The sequence below is a fragment of the Somniosus microcephalus genome, unplaced genomic scaffold, assembly GCF_052327205.1.
Source record: "Somniosus microcephalus isolate GS21.2 unplaced genomic scaffold, FLI_Smic_1.0 unresolved_chr2, whole genome shotgun sequence".
NCBI lineage: Eukaryota > Metazoa > Chordata > Chondrichthyes > Squaliformes > Somniosidae > Somniosus > Somniosus microcephalus.
The window spans coordinates 78429821-78447546 of NW_028225180.1; the positions used below are offsets into that span (position 1 = coordinate 78429821).

The window sequence follows — 17726 nt, forward strand, 5'->3', positions numbered from 1 at the left end:
TCGACCCGAAATGTTGACTCTGTTTCTCTCTCCACGGATGTTGCCTGGCCTGCTGAGATTTTCCAGCATTTTCTGTTGTTATTCTGATGAGAATTTTAAATTCGAGGCATTGCCTGATCAGGGCCTGTCTCCAAGGAGTGACGTGAGGGGCGGGGCCTGTCTCCAGTGAGTGACGTGAGGGGCGGGGCCTGTCTCCAGGGAGTGACGCGGGAGGCGGGGCCTGTCTCCAGGGAGTGACGCGGGGGCGGGGCCAGTCTCCATGCAGTGACGCGGGGGCGGGGCCAGTCTCCATGCAGTGACGCGAGGGGCGGGGCCAGTCTCCATGCAGTGACGCGGGGGGCGGGGCCTGTCTCCATGCAGTGACGCGGGGGGCGGGGTCTGTCTCCATGCAGTGACGCGGGGGGCGGGGTCTGTCTCCATGCGGGGGGGCGGGGCCTGTCGCCATGCAAGGGCGCGGGGGGCGGGGCCTGTCTCCGTGCAGTGACGCGGGGGGCGGGGCCCGTATCCGGGGTGACGCGGGGGGCGGGGCTTGTCTCCATGCAGTGACGCGGGGGTCGGGGCCTGTCTCAGGGGTGACGCGCGGGGGACAGATCGTGAGGGAGTGACGCGGTGGGCGGGGCCTGTATCCATGCAGTGACGCGAAGGGCGTGGCCTGTATCCATGCAGTGACGCGGGGGCGGGGCCAATCTCCATGCAGTGACGCGGTGGGCGGGGCCTGTATCCGGGGTGACGCGGTGGGCGGGGCCTGTATCCGAGCAGTGACGCGAGGGGCGGGGCCTGTTTCAATGCAGTGACGCGGGGGGCGGGGCCTGTATCCGGGGTGACGCGGGCGGTGACGCGGCCGGGCCGGGATGTGGGCTTTCTTCAGCCGGGACCCGCTGAAGGATTTCCCGTTCGAGACCAGCGAGAGCGGCGGCGGTGTGGGCCTGGGCCTGTGGCGGCTGCAGGAGGGCCTGCGGAAGGTGAGCGGCCCCGGGGGGAGGATCGGGGCCGGGGGGATCCGGGCCCAGTGTGCAGTGTGAGCGGCCCCGGGGGAGGCCCAGGCGGGGGGATCCGGGCCTCGGCCTCCCGGGCCCAGTGCGGCGGGATCGGGGCCGGCCTCAGTGTGCAGAGTGAGCGGCCCCGGGGGAGGCCGAGTGCCGGGGCCTCGGCCTCCCGGGCCCAGTGTGCAGAGTGAGCGGCCCCGGGGGGAGGCCCAGTGCCGGGGGATCCGGGGTCTCCCGGGCTGCTCTGCGCCTCGGGCCTGGAGTAGAGAAGTTATGCTGAACCTTTATAAAGCACTGGTTAGGCCACAACTGGAGTATTGCGTCCAGTTCTGGTCACCACACTTTAGACAGGATGTGAAGGCCCTTGAGAGGGTGCAGAGGAGATTTACCAGATTGGTTCCGGGAATGGGGGATCTTAGCTACAAGGACAGGTTGGAGAAGCTGGAATTGTTTTCATTAGAGCAAAGGAGGTTGAGGGGTGATTTGATAGAGGTGTACAAGATTATGACGGGTTTGGATAGGCTAGACGGGGAAAGGCTGTTCCCACTAGTTGATGGTACAAGGACGAGGGGACACAGATTTAAGGTTTTGGGCAAGAGATTCAGGGGGGACGTGAGGAAAAACTTTTTTACGCAGCGAACTCGCTGCCGACGGAAGTGGTGGAAGCGGAGACTCTCAATGTTATCAAGGGGAGACTGGATAGGCACTGGTGTGAAATAAACTTGCAGGGCTACGGGGATAGAGCGGGGGAATGGGTTTGACTGGATTGCTCTACAGAGAGCCGGCACCGACTCGATGGGCCGAACGGCCTCCTTCTGTCCCTCTATAATCCCTTGTGCTTCCGTTTCTGCTTAAAAAGTCTACCATGTGGCGTTTTTATCAAAAGTCCAGGTACACCACGTCCACCGCACTGCCCCCACCAGCCCTCTCCGTTACATAGAGTTATACAGCACAGAAAGAGGCCCTTCGGCCCATCGTGTCCGCACCGGCCATCAAGCCCCGTCTATTCTAATCCCATTTTCCAGCACTTGGTCCGTAGCCTTGTATGCTATGGCGTTTCAAGTACTCATCTAAATGCTTCTTGAATGTTGTGAGGGTTCCTGCCTCTACCACCCTTTCAGGCAGTGAGTTCCAGATTCCAACCACCCTCTGGGTGAAAAAGTTTTTCCTCAAATCCCCTCTAAACCTCCTGCCCCTTACCTTAAAATTATGCCCCCTGGTTATTGACCCCTCTACTAAGGGGAAAAGTTCTTTTCTATCTACCCTATCTATGCCCCTCATAATTTTGTACACCTCAATCAGGTTCCCCCTCAGCTTTCTCTGCTCTAAGGAAAACAACCCCAGCTTGTCCAGTCTCTCTTCATAGCTGAAGCGCTCCAGCCCAGGTAACATCCTGGTGAATTTCCTCTGCACCCTCTCCAATGCAATTGCATCCCTCCTATAGTGTGGCGACCAGATCTGCACATAGTATTCCAGCTGTGGCCTAACTAGCGTTTTGTACAGCTCCATCAGAACCTCCCTGCTCTTATATTCTATGCCTCGGCTAATGAAGGCAAGTATCCCATATGCTTTTTTAACCACCTTATCTACCTGTCCTGCTGCCTTCAGGGATCTATGTATATGCACACCAAGGTCCCTCTGCCCTTCCTAGGGTCCTACCATTCATTGTGTATTCCCTTGCCTTGTTACTCCTCCCAAAATGCATCACCTCACACTTTTCAGGGTTAAATTCCATTTGCCACTGTTCTGCCCATCTGACCAACCCGTCTATATCGTCCTGTAGCCTGAGGCTTCCCTCCTCGCTATTTATCACTCCACCAATTTTCGTGTCATCTGCGAACTTACTAATCATATCTCCTACATTCATATCTAAATCGTTAATGTACACTACAAACAGCAAGGGACCCAGCACCGATCCCTGCGGTACACCACTGGACACAGGCTTCCAGTCACATAAACAACCTTCGACCATCACCCTCTGCCTCCTGCCACTAAGCCAATTTTGGATCCAAAGTGCCAAATTGCCCTGGATCCCATTAGCCCTTACCTTCTTGACCAGTCTCCCATGCGGGACTTTGTCAAAAGCCTTACTGAAGTCCATGTAGACTACATCAACTGCACTACCCTCATCCACACCCCTAGTCACCCCCTCAAAAAATTCAATCAAATTGGTCAGACATGATCTCCCCCTGACAAAGCCATGCTGACTATCCCTGATTAATCCTTGCAACTCCAAGCGGAGACTAATTCTCAAAGAACTCATTTGGGCACTCGATTTGCCTTTAACAAATCCGTGCTGGCTGCCATTTATTAACTCATCTTTTTCCAAGTGACAATTAATTCCCCCCGTCACTGACCTTTGGCTGACTGTCGTTGCCAGGTTTGTCCCCCTCCCCTCTTTTTAAAGAGGGCTGTAACATTTGCTGTCCTCTGGCATCACCTACATATCCAAGGAGGGTTGGAAGGTTGTGGCCAGAGCCTCTGCTCCTCACTTCTCTCAGCAAAAAAAAAAGCCACCCCATTTGGACCGGGTGACTTTTTCTACTTTGAGCGCTGCTAACCTTTTAAGTACCTCCTCTCTATCTCTTTGTATCCTCTCCAGTTTCTCTATTACCTCCTTCTTTACTGTAACATTGGCAGGCAGCATCCCCTTCTCCAGTGAAGACAGATGGAATGTACCTCACCATGTCCTCTGCTTCCACGAGAAGATCTCCTAATTGGCCCTCCCTTCCTTTGTGATTGCTTGCAAGGCGTATCAGTCCTTCGGCGCATTCTCCCTTCCATTGACGATTCATTCACGGGTTTTTAACGACAATCCGGCAGTTTCATGCTTACCATTGCTGGTACTAACTTTTTAGTCCAGATTTATTTAATTAACTGAATTTAAATTCCCCAGCTGCCGTGGTGGGATTTGAACTCACGTCTCTGGATCATTAGTCCAGGCCTCTGGATTACTAGTCTGGTAACATAACCACTATACTACCATACTCCACTACAGGAAACTTTCTTTTAACCGGCACCTAAATATCCGCAAATCTCTCTTAATCGGCAAAATTCAGGAGTAGGTTCAGGTAAGTTTTACTATATATTAGTGGCCGTGTAACCGGGGTTCCCGGATCTGTGGCCGTGTAACCGGGGTTCCTGGATCTGTGGCCATGTAACCGGGGTTCCTGGATCTGTGGCCGTGTAACCGGGTTTCCTCAACCTGTGGCCATGCAACAGGGACTCCTGGATCTGTGGCCGTGTAACCGGGACTCCTGCACAAGTGCCGTGTAACAGGGACTCCTGGATCTGTGGCCGTGTAACCGGGACTCCTGCACAAGTGCCGGGTAACAGGGACTCCTGGATCTGTGGCCGTGTAACCGGGGTTCTTGGATCTGTGGCCGTGTAACCGGGGTTCCTGGATCTGTGGCCGTGTAACCGGGGTTCCTGGATCTGTGGCCGTGTAACCGGGTTTCCTCAACCTGTGGCCATGCAACAGGGACTCCTGGATCTGTGGCCGTGTAACCGGGACTCCTGCACAAGTGCCGTGTAACAGGGACTCCTGGATCTGTGGCCGTGTAACCGGGACTCCTGCACAAGTGCCGTGTAACAGGGACTCCTGGATCTGTGGCCGTGTAACCGGGACTCCTGCACAAGTGCCGTGTAACAGGGACTCCTGGATCTGTGGCCGTGTAACCGGGTTTCCTGCACCTGTGCCCGTGTACGGGGCTCTTGTACCTTTTACTATACCTCTCTGTAATCCGGACTTTTTGATCAACCGGCACCACGTCGGTGCCGGATAAAAAAAAGAGTTTCCTGTATTACTATTTATATGCCTATATAATACTGATACTCAATGGCGTCACTGGTTCCTGCTGGCGTCACTGGCACTGATAGTGCTGGTACTTATCGAGCAGGCTGGTACCCATTGAAGATTAAAGATTGATTATTTGTATTTCAGTTAAACTTGCTGCATACTTTTAAACAAGTGACTCTCAACCTACCGTGTGATATTTGCCTCAGCCCTTCCTTCTCCGTCACCGTGGTCTTGTGAACAGGTTACTGTGTTTGCATTTTCTGCCGCGTGATAGGTTTGTGGTAACTATTAGACCTTAAGGTAATGGGTTCAATTGAACAAGGTTTTCATTTTTTGTTTACATCCCCCCCCTCCGATTTTGCCTGCTCCTGCCTTAAAGGCATTCCCTTGTGGTTGAGTGCAGTTCCACAGGGGCCAGAGGTCCTCCTTTACCTTGCCAAGTAACCGTTCTTCATATAAAGAAAGACTAGTATTTCTACAGCGCCTTCAAACAGCATTCTGATAATGACCAGATCATAGTGGTGTTGCTTGAAGGATAAATATTGGCCCAGGGCACTGGGGAAAACTCCCCTGCTCCTCTTCCAGTAGTGGCCATGGGATCTTTTACATCCACCTGAGAGAGCAGACGATAGCCTCAGTTTAACGTCTCATCCAAAAGATGTCACCTCCGACAGTGCGGCGCTCCCTCGGCACTGCCCCTCAGACAGTGCGGCGCTCCCTCAGCACTTGCCCCTCCGGACAGTGCGGCGCTCCCTCAGCACTGCCCCTCCCGACAGTGCGGCGCTCCCTCAGCACTGCCCCTCCCGACAGTGCGGCACTCCCTCAGCACTGCCCCTCCCGACAGTGCGGCGCTCCCTCAGTACTGCCCTCCCGACAGTGCGGCGCTCCCTCAGCACTGCCCCTCCCGACAGTGCGGCGCTCCCTCAGCACTGCCCCTCCCGACAGTGCGGCGCTCCCTCAGCACTGCCCCTCCCGACAGTGCGGCGCTCCCTCAGTACTGCCCCTCCTGACAGTGCGGCGCTCCCTCAGTACTGCCCCCCCGACAGTGCGGCGCTCCCTCAGTACTGCCCTCCCGACAGTGCGGCGCTCCCTCAGTACTGCCCCCCCGACAGTGCGGCGCTCCCTCAGTACTGCCCTCCCGACAGTGCGGCGCTCCCTCAGTACTGCCCCCCCGACAGTGCGGCGCTCCCTCAGTACTGCCCCTCCCGACAGTGCGGCGCTCCCTCAGTACTGCCCTCCCGACAGTGCGGCGCTCCCTCAGTACTGCCCCCCCGACAGTGCGGCGCTCCCTCAGTACTGCCCTCCCGACAGTGCGGCGCTCCCTCAGTACTGCCCCCCCGACAGTGCGGCGCTCCCTCAGTACTGCCCCCCCGACAGTGCGGCGCTCCCTCAGCACTGCCCCCCCGACAGTGCGGCGCTCCCTCAGTACTGCCCCTCCCGACAGTGCGGCACTCCCTCAGCACTGCCCCTCCCGACAGTGCGGCGCTCCCTCAGTACTGCCCCTCAGACAGTGCGGCGCTCCCTCAGTACTGCCCCTCCCGACAGTGCGGCGCTCCCTCAGTACTGCCCCTCCCGACAGTGCGGCGCTCCCTCAGCACTGCCCCTCCCGACAGTGCGGCGCTCCCTCAGCACTGCCCCTCCGACAGTGCGGCGCTCCCTCAGTACTGCCCCTCCGACAGTGCGGCGCTCCCTCAGTACTGCCCCTCCCGACAGTGCGGGGCTCCCTCAGCACTGCCCCTCCGACAGTGCGGCGCTCCCTCAGCCTAGATTTTTGTGCTCAAGTCTCTGGAGTGGGACCCGAACCCACAACCTTCTGACTCAGAGGCGAGAGTGCTACCCAATGAGCCACGGCTGGCACTATTATATATGATATGGGAGCACAGACAGGGTCCGCAGGCTACCCGACCATAGGGGGCATCGCCCTTCCCTGCCCTCCTGTGAGCTCCACATTGTAATTTGGCGACTCCCTTTGGAAGAGGCAATCAGGAGCAGGGTTGTTGTTTTCCTACCCCTCATGAAAAGGGGCAACTCTTTGTTAGGATATGGTACCTCATCTAAGTGGCCACTCTTCCCGTGTAAGCACTTGGTAGTGAACACCATTCAGCTGCTCGACTGTGGGGGGCATCACAGCCAAGCCTGATTCTGTGCTCGTCCAATGCCCGTACGTACATACTGCCGGCGGGTGTCACCGGATAATGATCAGGAGAGTGGGAGCCCTTGCACATTTCCCTTTTTTACCCCCCCCCCCCCCACCCCCACTTAACTTAACCCAGGGGCCTTGTCGCTAGCAGCAGTGGACCTACCACCGCTCCAGGCCGGATCGGCCAGATCAGCCAGCTGGGCGCTGATCGAGGCTCGAGCCTGGGTCCTTCCTGGCATCTGAGGCTGAACTGTTCGCCGTCGAGTGGGCTCGTTCTGAAGCCCCGAGGCAACCACCCACAGCTACTTCCCTGGGATGAGAGGGTTGTCCAATAAGGAGAGATTGGGCCTATAATCTCTGAAGTCTAGAAGACTGAGAGCTGATCTCATTGAAACGTGTAAGATTCTGAGGGGGATTGACAGGGTAGATGCTGAGAGGATGTTTCCCCCTGGCTGGAGAGTTTAGAACCAGGGGTCACAGTCTCAGGATAAGGGGAATTTAGGACTGAGATGAGGAGAAATTTCTTCACTCAGAGAGTGGTGAACCTGTGGAATTCTCTACCCCAGAGGGCTGTGGATGTTGAGTCGTTGAGTCTATTCAGGGCTGAGATCGATAGATTTTTGATTCTCGGGGAATCGAGGGATATGGGGATTGGGCGGGGAAGTGGAGTTGAGGTCAATGATCAGCCGTGATCTTATTGAATGGCGGAGCAGGCTCGAGGGGCCGTATGCCTTACTCCTGCTTCTATTTCTTGTGTTCTAATGCTGAGCAGTGTCCTGTCATCGTGACTAACCAGGTCTGTGTCAAACCTTCCTCCCCAGGGTACCAGTGACCCGGTCTCCGTGTTTGTATATGACATCAAGCCGAACTCGGATGAGCAGACACAAGTGGCAAAAGCGGCTTTCAAACGACTGAAAACTCTTCGCCACCCGAACATCCTGTCCTTCACCGATGGGCTAGAGGTAAGCGGCTGTTACTGTTCAGCTGGAGGAACACTGTGCCTTGGGGAGGGGGGCCGGGGGGGATATTTGGAGGACCGTTAAAGGGATCTGGAATAGGCAGCGAGAAGCGCAACAAGACTGATCCCAAGTGTAACAGGGATGTGCCGTGAGGAAGGATTGTAGAGAAGGTCAGGCTTGCTAGTTGGAACAAGAGGTGGATGAGGGGCGACCTGCAGCGTGTGTGAAGTATGAAATGTGAGGTATTGATCCATAATAATATCAGAGTCAGAATAATCTGCCTGGCAGCTTAAAGAACGAGAGACTTGAATTTATATTATTTTATTTATTATGTGTCTCAAACGTCCCAAAGTGACTTGCGTAGGAACAGGAGGAGGCCATTGAGCCCCTTGAGGCTGCACCACTCTACATAGGAACAGGAGGAGGCCATTGAGCCCCTCGAACCTGTACCACCATACATAGGAACAGGAGGAGGCCATTGAGCCCCTCGAGCCTGTACCACCATACATTGGAACAGGAGGAGGCCATTGAACCCCTCGAACCTGTACCACCATACATTGGAACAGGAGGAGGCCATTGAACCCCTCGAGCCTGTACCACCATACATAGGAACAGGAGGAGGCCATTGAGCCCCTCGAGCCTGTACCACCATACATTGGAACAGGAGGAGGCCATTGAGCCCCTCGAGCCTGCACCACTCTACATAGGAACAGGAGGAGGCCATTGAACCCCTCGAGCCTGTACCACCATACATTGGAACAGGAGGAGGCCATTGAGCCCCTCGAACCTGTACCACCATACATTGGAACAGGAGGAGGCCATTGAGCCCCTCGAGCCTGCACCGCTCTACATTGGAACAGGAGGAGGCCATTGAGCCCCTCGAGCCTGTACCACCATACATTGGAACAGGAGGAGGCCATTGAGCCCCTCGAACCTGTACCACCATACATTGGAACAGGAGGAGGCCATTGAGCCCCTCGAGCCTGCACCGCTCTACATAGGAACAGGAGGAGGCCATTGAGCCCCTCGAACCTGTACCACCATACATTGGAACAGGAGGAGGCCATTGAGCCCCTCGAGCCTGCACCACTCTACATAGGAACAGGAGGAGGCCATTGAGCCCCTCGAACCTGTACCACCATACATTGGAACAGGAGGAGGCCACTGAGCCCCTCAAGCCTGCACCATCATACATAGGAACAAGAGGAGGCCATTGAGCCCCTCGAGCCTGCACCACTCTACATAGGAACAGGAGGAGGCCATTGAGCCCCTCGAACCTGTACCACCATACATAGGAACAAGAGGAGGCCATTCAGCCCCTCCAGCCTGTTCCGCCATTCATTGAGATCATGGCCGATCTGCCACCTAACTCCATCTACCCGCCTTTGGCTCATGTCCCTTAATACCTTTGGTTAACTGAAATCTATCAATCTCAGATTTAACATTAACAATTGATCGAGCATCGATTGCCATTTGCGGAAGAGAGTTCCAAACTCCTCCCACCCTTTGTGTGTAGAAGTGTTTCCTAACTTCACTCCTGAAAGGTCTGGCTCTAATTTTTAGACTGTGCCCCCTAGCCCTAGACTCCCCAACCAGCGGACATAGTTTCTCTCTCTCTACCCTATCAGTTCAGTTCCCCTGAATATCCTGAAAACTTCGATCAGATCACCCCTTAACCTTCTAAATTCCAGGGACTACAACCCTAATTCAGTTACATAATGGCTGGTCTTTGCACCACATCCCATGAGACTCTTACCCAATAACACAAAAACTGCCGATCTCGTCTTGCAAACTTCACCTGGTGTCCACAGCCTTTTGGGGGAGAGAGTTCCAGATTTCCACTGCCCTTTGAGAAAAATTGTTACCTGATTTCAGTCCTGACCGGCCAGGCTCTAATTTTAAGGTGACGCCCCCTTGTTCGGGACTCCCCCCACCAGAAGAAATAGTCTCTCTCTCTCCTCTTCCCCCACACCCCTCCATCAAATCCCTTTGTCATTTTTACCGTCTCGATTAGATCTCCCCTCGACCTTCTAAACTCGGGGAATACAAGCCCAGTCTGTGCAACCTGTCCTCGGAATTTAACCCTTTTAGCCCCCCGGGTATCATTCTGGTGAATCTGCGCTGCTCCCTCTCCAAGGCCAGTATATCCTTGCTGAGGTGCGGAGCCCAGGACTGAACGCAGTTACTCCAGATGGTGTCTGACCAAGGCTCCGTACAACTGATGCTTAACCTCCTCCCCCTTTGTATTGCAGCCCCCCCTTGAGAGAAAGGTCGCCATTACCCTTTTCAATTACCTTTTGTACCTGTTCCCCCCCCCCCCAGCTTTTAGTGATTTGTGTATCCCTTTGCTCCTCTGTTAAGTCAGTACCTCTAGCGAACTCTTCCCTAATTGTCCTGAATATATTGACTCTTTAATGGGGTAGAGTGCCATGGGTGACTGCCTTCCTCCGGTACATCATCCAGGTAAGACCAAGCAGTGAGTAGGGATGGGCTCTTCGACCTTGGAGGGCATCGCTGCCGCTCCCAATCCTGCTACCCCCCCTTCAATATTCGAACACGTGCTCTTTGCTGTGGGCTGGGATCAAGAGCAGGAATCCTGGCTGATTTCCCGCCCCCCACCCCCTCACATCACCCAGCCCAGTGACGCCGAGGCTAACTGGAGCACCTCCACTGCTGCCCTACCTGAGATCAGTAGCCTACCTCTGGGCTGGGAACTTCCTGGTCTCCAAGTCTCGTTGAACCGTAAGGAAAGTGCCAGAGGAAAAAGATGTCCTTTTAAGAACCGGGATAGACGTCATGAGGTTTGAACTGGCGTTGGTTGGTTATTTTTAATATCTGTGTATTGGTAATCAGTGTTCCCTCTAATTTTTCTTGGGTGCGTTGCCCCTTTAACGGGCTGAGCAGCCCATTCAAATTTCCATGCGTGTGCGGTTTTTTCATTTAAAAGCCGACGAGCCACCTGCGCGGGACCTCCAGACAGCTGCGTGGCCGCGCAGTTTAGCGGGAACTTTGTCGGTGACCCTTTCTGTTTTAATTTCGAAGACCGAGAAATGCCTGTACATCGTGACGGAGCCAGTCACCCCACTTGGTGCCTACTTGAAACGGAAAGAAGCAGCGGGGCAGCTGAACGAGCAGGAGATCTCTTGGGGACTGCATCAGATTGTGGTAAGATTACACCGCTCGGTGACGCTAATGGCTGATCTAATTTAAGGGAGTGCGCATTAACGCCCCTGTCAGCCAATGAGTTGTAAGCGGGGCGGGGCGGGACTTCCAGCAGGGTCCATTTTACGCCAAACAGAGTCTATTTAAAGAGAGTCTCTACAAACTGCAGCAGACCGGGCTCATGACCGAAGCTACAGCAAAGTCTCCCGATAAAAGCAGGCTTATTTCTCCAGCAAAATGCAGTGAGTGGAGGATAGTTACAGAATACAAATCATGTGCGTAAAATCAATCCCAGTCACACTCAGCAGTGATTGACAGGGTAATTACCCAATCGTCTCCATTCTGGTTGGGACTTGTAGTGAAAGCAATTGAAAGACTTGCATTTCTCCAGCGCCTTTCACCACCTCAGGACGTCCCAAAGCGCTTTACGGCCAATGAAGGACTTTTTTGAAGTGTAGTCACTGTTGTAATGTAGGAAACGCAGCAGCCAATTTGCGCACAGCAAGATCCCACAAACAGCATTGTGATAATGACCAGACCATCAGTTTTTGATGATGTTGATTGAGGGATAAATATTGGCCCCAGGACACCGGGGAGAACTTCCCCAGCTCTTCTTCCAATAGTGGCCACGGGATCTTTCACGTCCACCTGAGAGGGCAGACGGGGCCTCGGTTTAACGTCTCATCTGAAAGACGGCCCCTCCGACAGTGCGGCACACCCTCAGTACTGCCCCTCCGACAGTGTGGCGCTCCCTCAGTTCTGCCCCTCCGACAGGGTGGCGCCCCACTCAGTACCGCCCCTCCGACGGTGCCGTGCTCCCTCAGTACTGCCCCTCCGACAGTTCGGCGCTCCCTCGGTACTGTCCCTCCGACAGTGCCGTGCTCCCTCAGTACTACCCCTCCGACAGTTCCGTGCTCCCTCAGTTCTGCCCCTCCGACAGTGTGGCGCCCCACTCAGTACCGCCCCTCCGACAGTGCAGCACTCCCTCAGTACTGCCCCTCCGACAGTGCGGCGCTCCCTCAGCACTGCCCCTCCAACAGTGCGGTGTTCCCTCAGTACTGCCCCTCCGACAGTGCGGTGCTCCCTCAGTACTGCCCCTCCGACAGTGCGGTGTTCCCTCAGTACTGCCCCTCCGACAGTGCGGTGCTCCCTCAGTACTGCCCCTCCGACAGTGCGGTGTTCCCTCGGTACTGCCCCTCCGACAGTGCGGTGTTCCCTCGGTACTGCCCCTCCGACAGTGCGGCGCTCCCTCAGTACTGCCCCTCCGACAGTGCGGCGCTCCCTCAGCACTGCCCCTCCGACAGTGCGGCGCTCCCTCAGTACTGCCCCTCCGACAGTGCGGCGCTCCCTCAGCACTGCCCCTCTGAAACTGCGGCGCTCCCTCAGCACTGCCCCTCCGACAGTGCGGCGCTCCCTCAGTACTGACCCTCCGACAGTGCGGCGCTCCCTCAGTACTGACCCTCCGACAGTGCGGCGCTCCCTCAGTACTGACCCTCCGACAGTGCGGCGCTCCCTCAGTACTGCCCCTCCGACAGTGCGGCGCTCCCTCAGTACTGCCCCTCCGACAGTGCGGCGCTCCCTCAGTACTGCCCCTCCGACAGTGCGGCGCTCCCTCAGTACTGCCCCTCTGACAGTGCGGCGCTCCCTCAGTACTGCCCCTCCGACAGTGCGGCGCTCCCTCAGTACCGCACTGGGAGAGTATGCCCGGATTTTTGTGCTCCAGTCTCTGGAGCGGGACTTGAACCCCGACCTTCTGACTCTGAGGCGAGGGTGCTGCCGCTGAGCCGCGGCTGACACGATACGCAGCTATAATTTAACAAGCTAACAGGAAGTTTGCACAGACGCAAGATTTAAAAAAATATTTATTGCCGGTTTTCTCATTTTAGTCGGGGTTTATCTTCCTGCTCTTGTTAATTTGTCAAACAAAATGAGCTGTAACCCGGTCTCTTGCCTTGCAGAAAGCCCTGAGTTTCCTTGTGAACGACTGCAGTCTGATCCACAACAATGTTTGCCTGGCGGCGGTATTCGTGGACCGTGCGGGCGAGTGGAAGCTCGGCGGTCTCGAGTACATGTACGCGACACAAGGGGAAACGCCGCAGCCGTTGAAAGGTTTCCCGGAACTCGATAAGTACGACCCACCGGAGAAAACCGACCCGAATGCCAACAGAGGCGGGGTGGAGAAATGGTAATTGTATACGAGACACCATGCGCCTTTTGTACTTGTCCTAGGCATATTGCACACAGAGCACTGGAGGAACCCGTGCCAAATAAAAATGATGATGTGAAATGAATTTGGCAGCCTCGAGTTCCCAGTCGACATGGGATCACAGCACAGAATTGTTCAGCTCTATGTTGGCAAATCAAGAGGCTGGTGATGGAGATAGAAAAGTGTCATGCTGCTGCAATAGAGTTACTATTCTGAGGCTGGGCCAGAGTGGGAAAAAGCTTTACTCTGTATCTAACCCGTGCTGTACCTGCCCTGGGAGTGTGTGATGGGACAGTGTAGAGGGAGCTTTACTCTGTATCTAACCCGTGCTGTACCTGCCCTGGGAGTGTTTGATGGGACAGTGTAGAGGGAGCTTTACTCTGTATCTAACCTGTGCTGTACCTGCCCTGGCAGTGTTTGATGGGACAGTGTAGAGGGAGCTTTACTCTGTATCTAACCCCGTGCTGTACCTGCCCTGGGAGTGTTTGATGGGACAGTGTAGAGGGAGCTTTACTCTGTATCTAACCCGTGCTGTACCTGCCCTGGGAGTGTTTGATGGGACAGTGTAGAGGGAGCTTTACTCTGTATCTAACCCCGTGCTGTACCTGCCCTGGGAGTGTTTGATGGGACAGTGTAGAGGGAGCTTTACTCTGTATCTAACCCGTGCTGTACCTGCCCTGGGAGTGTTTGATGGGACAGTGTAGAGGGAGCTTTACTCTGTATCTAACCCGTGCTGTACCTGCCCTGGGAGTGTTTGACGGGACAGTGTAGAGGGAGCTTTACTCTGTATCTAACCCGTACTGTACCTGCCCTGGGAGTGTTTGATGTGGACAGTGTAGAGGGAGCTTTACTCTGTATCTAACCCGCGCTGTACCTGCCCTGGGAGTGTTTGATGTGGACAGTGTAGAGGGAGCTTTACTCTGTATCTAACCCGCGCTGTACCTGCCCTGGGAGTGTTTGATGGGACAGTGTAGAGGGAGCTTTACTCTGTATCTAACCCGCGCTGTACCTGCCCTGGGAGTGTTTGATGTGGACAGTGTAGAGGGAGCTTTACTCTGTATCTAACCCGCGCTGTACCTGCCCTGGGAGTGTGTGATGGGGACAGTGTAGAGGGAGCTTTACTCTGTATCTAACCCGTGCTGTACCTGCCCTGGGAGTGTGTGATGGGACAGTGTAGAGGGAGATTTACTCTGTATCTAACCTGTGCTGTACCTGCCCTGGGAGTGTGTGATGGGACAGTGTAGAGGGAGATTTACTCTGTATCTAACCCGTGCTGTACCTGCCCTGGGAGTGTGTGATGGGACAGTGTAGAGGGAGCTTTACTCTGTATCTAACCCGTGCTGTACCTGCCCTGGGAGTGTTTGATGGGACAGTGTAGAGGGAGCTTTACTCTGTATCTAACCCGTGCTGTACCTGCCCTGGGAGTGTTTGATGGGACAGTGTAGAGGGAGCTTTACTCTGTATCTAACCCGTGCTGTACCTGCCCTGGGAGTGTTTGATGGGACAGTGTAGAGGGAGCTTTACTCTGTATCTAACCCGTGCTGTACCTGCCCTGGGAGTGTGTGATGGGACAGTGTAGAGGGAGCTTTACTCTGTATCTAACCAGTGCTGTACCTGCCCTGGGAGTGTGTGATGGGACAGTGTAGAGGGAGCTTTACTCTGTATCTAACCCGTGCTGTACCTACCCTGGGAGTGTTTGATGGGACAGTGTAGAGGGAGCTTTACTCTGTATCTAACCCGTGCTGTACCTGCCCTGGGAGTGTTTGATGGGACAGTGTAGAGGGAGCTTTACTCTGTATCTAACCCGTGCTGTACCTGCCCTGGGAGTGTGTGATGGGGACAGTGTAGAGGGAGCTTTACTCTGTATCTAACCCGTGCTGTACCTGCCCTGGGTGTGTTTGATGGGACAGTGTAGAGGGAGCTTTACTCTGTATCTAACCCGTGCTGTACCTGCCCTGGGAGTGTGTGATGGGACAGTGTAGAGGGAGCTTTACTCTGTATCTAACCCGTGCTGTACCTGCCCTGGGAGTGTTTGATGGGACAGTGTAGAGGGAGCTTTACTCTGTATCTAACCTGTGCTGTACCTGCCCTGGCAGTGTTTGATGGGACAGTGTAGAGGGAGCTTTACTCTGTATCTAACCCCGTGCTGTACCTGCCCTGGGAGTGTTTGATGGGACAGTGTAGAGGGAGCTTTACTCTGTATCTAACCCGTGCTGTACCTGCCCTGGGAGTGTTTGATGGGACAGTGTAGAGGGAGCTTTACTCTGTATCTAACCTGTGCTGTACCTGCCCTGGCAGTGTTTGATGGGACAGTGTAGAGGGAGCTTTACTCTGTATCTAACCCCGTGCTGTACCTGCCCTGGGAGTGTTTGATGGGACAGTGTAGAGGGAGCTTTACTCTGTATCTAACCCGTGCTGTACCTGCCCTGGGAGTGTTTGATGGGACAGTGTAGAGGGAGCTTTACTCTGTATCTAACCCGTGCTGTACCTGCCCTGGGAGTGTTTGATGGGACAGTGTAGAGGGAGCTTTACTCTGTATCTAACCCGCGCTGTACCTGCCCTGGGAGTGTTTGATGTGGACAGTGTAGAGGGAGCTTTACTCTGTATCTAACCCGCGCTGTACCTGCCCTGGGAGTGTGTGATGGGGACAGTGTAGAGGGAGCTTTACTCTGTATCTAACCCGTGCTGTACCTGCCCTGGGAGTGTGTGATGGGACAGTGTAGAGGGAGATTTACTCTGTATCTAACCTGTGCTGTACCTGCCCTGGGAGTGTGTGATGGGACAGTGTAGAGGGAGATTTACTCTGTATCTAACCCGTGCTGTACCTGCCCTGGGAGTGTGTGATGGGACAGTGTAGAGGGAGCTTTACTCTGTATCTAACCCGTGCTGTACCTGCCCTGGGAGTGTTTGATGGGACAGTGTAGAGGGAGCTTTACTCTGTATCTAACCCGTGCTGTACCTGCCCTGGGAGTGTTTGATGGGACAGTGTAGAGGGAGCTTTACTCTGTATCTAACCCGTGCTGTACCTGCCCTGGGAGTGTTTGATGGGACAGTGTAGAGGGAGCTTTCCTCTGTATCTAACCCGTGCTGTACCTGCCCTGGGAGTGTGTGATGGGACAGTGTAGAGGGAGCTTTACTCTGTATCTAACCAGTGCTGTACCTGCCCTGGGAGTGTGTGATGGGACAGTGTAGAGGGAGCTTTACTCTGTATCTAACCCGTGCTGTACCTACCCTGGGAGTGTTTGATGGGACAGTGTAGAGGGAGCTTTACTCTGTATCTAACCCGTGCTGTACCTGCCCTGGGAGTGTTTGATGGGACAGTGTAGAGGGAGCTTTACTCTGTATCTAACCCGTGCTGTACCTGCCCTGGGAGTGTGTGATGGGGACAGTGTAGAGGGAGCTTTACTCTGTATCTAACCCGTGCTGTACCTGCCCTGGGTGTGTTTGATGGGACAGTGTAGAGGGAGCTTTACTCTGTATCTAACCCGTGCTGTACCTGCCCTGGGAGTGTGTGATGGGACAGTGTAGAGGGAGCTTTACTCTGTATCTAACCCGTGCTGTACCTGCCCTGGGAGTGTTTGATGGATCAGTGTAGAGGGAGCTTTACTCTGAATCCTGGAATCATAGAAATCTACGGCACAGAAAGAGGCCATTCGGCCCATCGTGTCCGTGCCGGCCGACAGAGCTATCCAGCCTAATCCCACTTTCCAGCTCTTGGTCCGTAGCCCTGTAGGTTACGACACTTCAAGTGCATATCCAAGTACTTTTTAAATGTGATGAGGGTTTCTGCCTTGACCACCCTTTCAGGCAGTGAGTTCCAGACCCCCACCACCCTCTGGGTGAAAAAGATTCTCCTCAACTCCCCTCTAATCCTTCTATCAATTACTTTAAATCTCTGCCCCCTGGTTATTGACCTCTCTGCTAGGGGAAATAGGTCCTTCCTGTCCACTCTATCTAGGCCCCTCATAATTTTATACACCTCAATTAAATCTCTCCTCAGCCTCCTCTGTTCCAAAGCAAACAACCCCAGCCTGTCCAATCTTTCCTCATAGCTAAAAATCTCCAGTCCCGGCAACATCCTCTTAAATCTCCTCTGTACCCCCTCTAGTGCAATCACATGCTTTTACCAGGCGGAAGAATTTCACGGGCATTCGCTGGGCAGTAGTTGGGCAAATAGTGCACCTCTCTCTGCCCGCGAATGCCCTTTTCCCGAGGATGCGGATCATCTGTCAAGAAAATTCTTGACCGATCACACGTTCTGGCTTTTAACACATAGAAGCATAGAGAAATAGGAGCAGGCTTTTCGAGCCTGCTCCGCCATTCAATATGATCATGGCTGATCCTCTATCTCAATACCATATTCCCGCTCTCTCCCCATACCCCTTGATGCCTTTTGTGTCTAGAAATCTATCTATCTCCTTCTTAAATATATTCAGTGACTTGGCCTCCACAGCCTTCTGTGGTAGAGAATTCC

General features: G+C 54.5%; 1 protein-coding gene across 2 annotated transcripts in view; it reads left to right on the forward strand.

Annotated features, from left to right (window-relative positions):
* Window positions 1-806: 806 nt before the first annotated feature.
* scyl1 (SCY1-like, kinase-like 1) overlaps window positions 807-17726 on the forward strand; it is a 51553-nt gene continuing 34633 nt past the window's right edge. The window contains exons 1-4 of one of the 2 annotated variants that reach the window (XM_085976101.1): window positions 807-962; window positions 7747-7887; window positions 10927-11049; window positions 13005-13231. In XM_085976101.1, coding sequence (XP_085832227.1) covers window positions 852-962; window positions 7747-7887; window positions 10927-11049; window positions 13005-13231 — 602 coding nt within the window. In that variant the 5' untranslated portion in view covers window positions 807-851. The remainder of the gene's footprint in view (window positions 963-7746; window positions 7888-10926; window positions 11050-13004; window positions 13232-17726) is intronic. The other variant, XM_085976099.1, reaches the window with a different exon arrangement.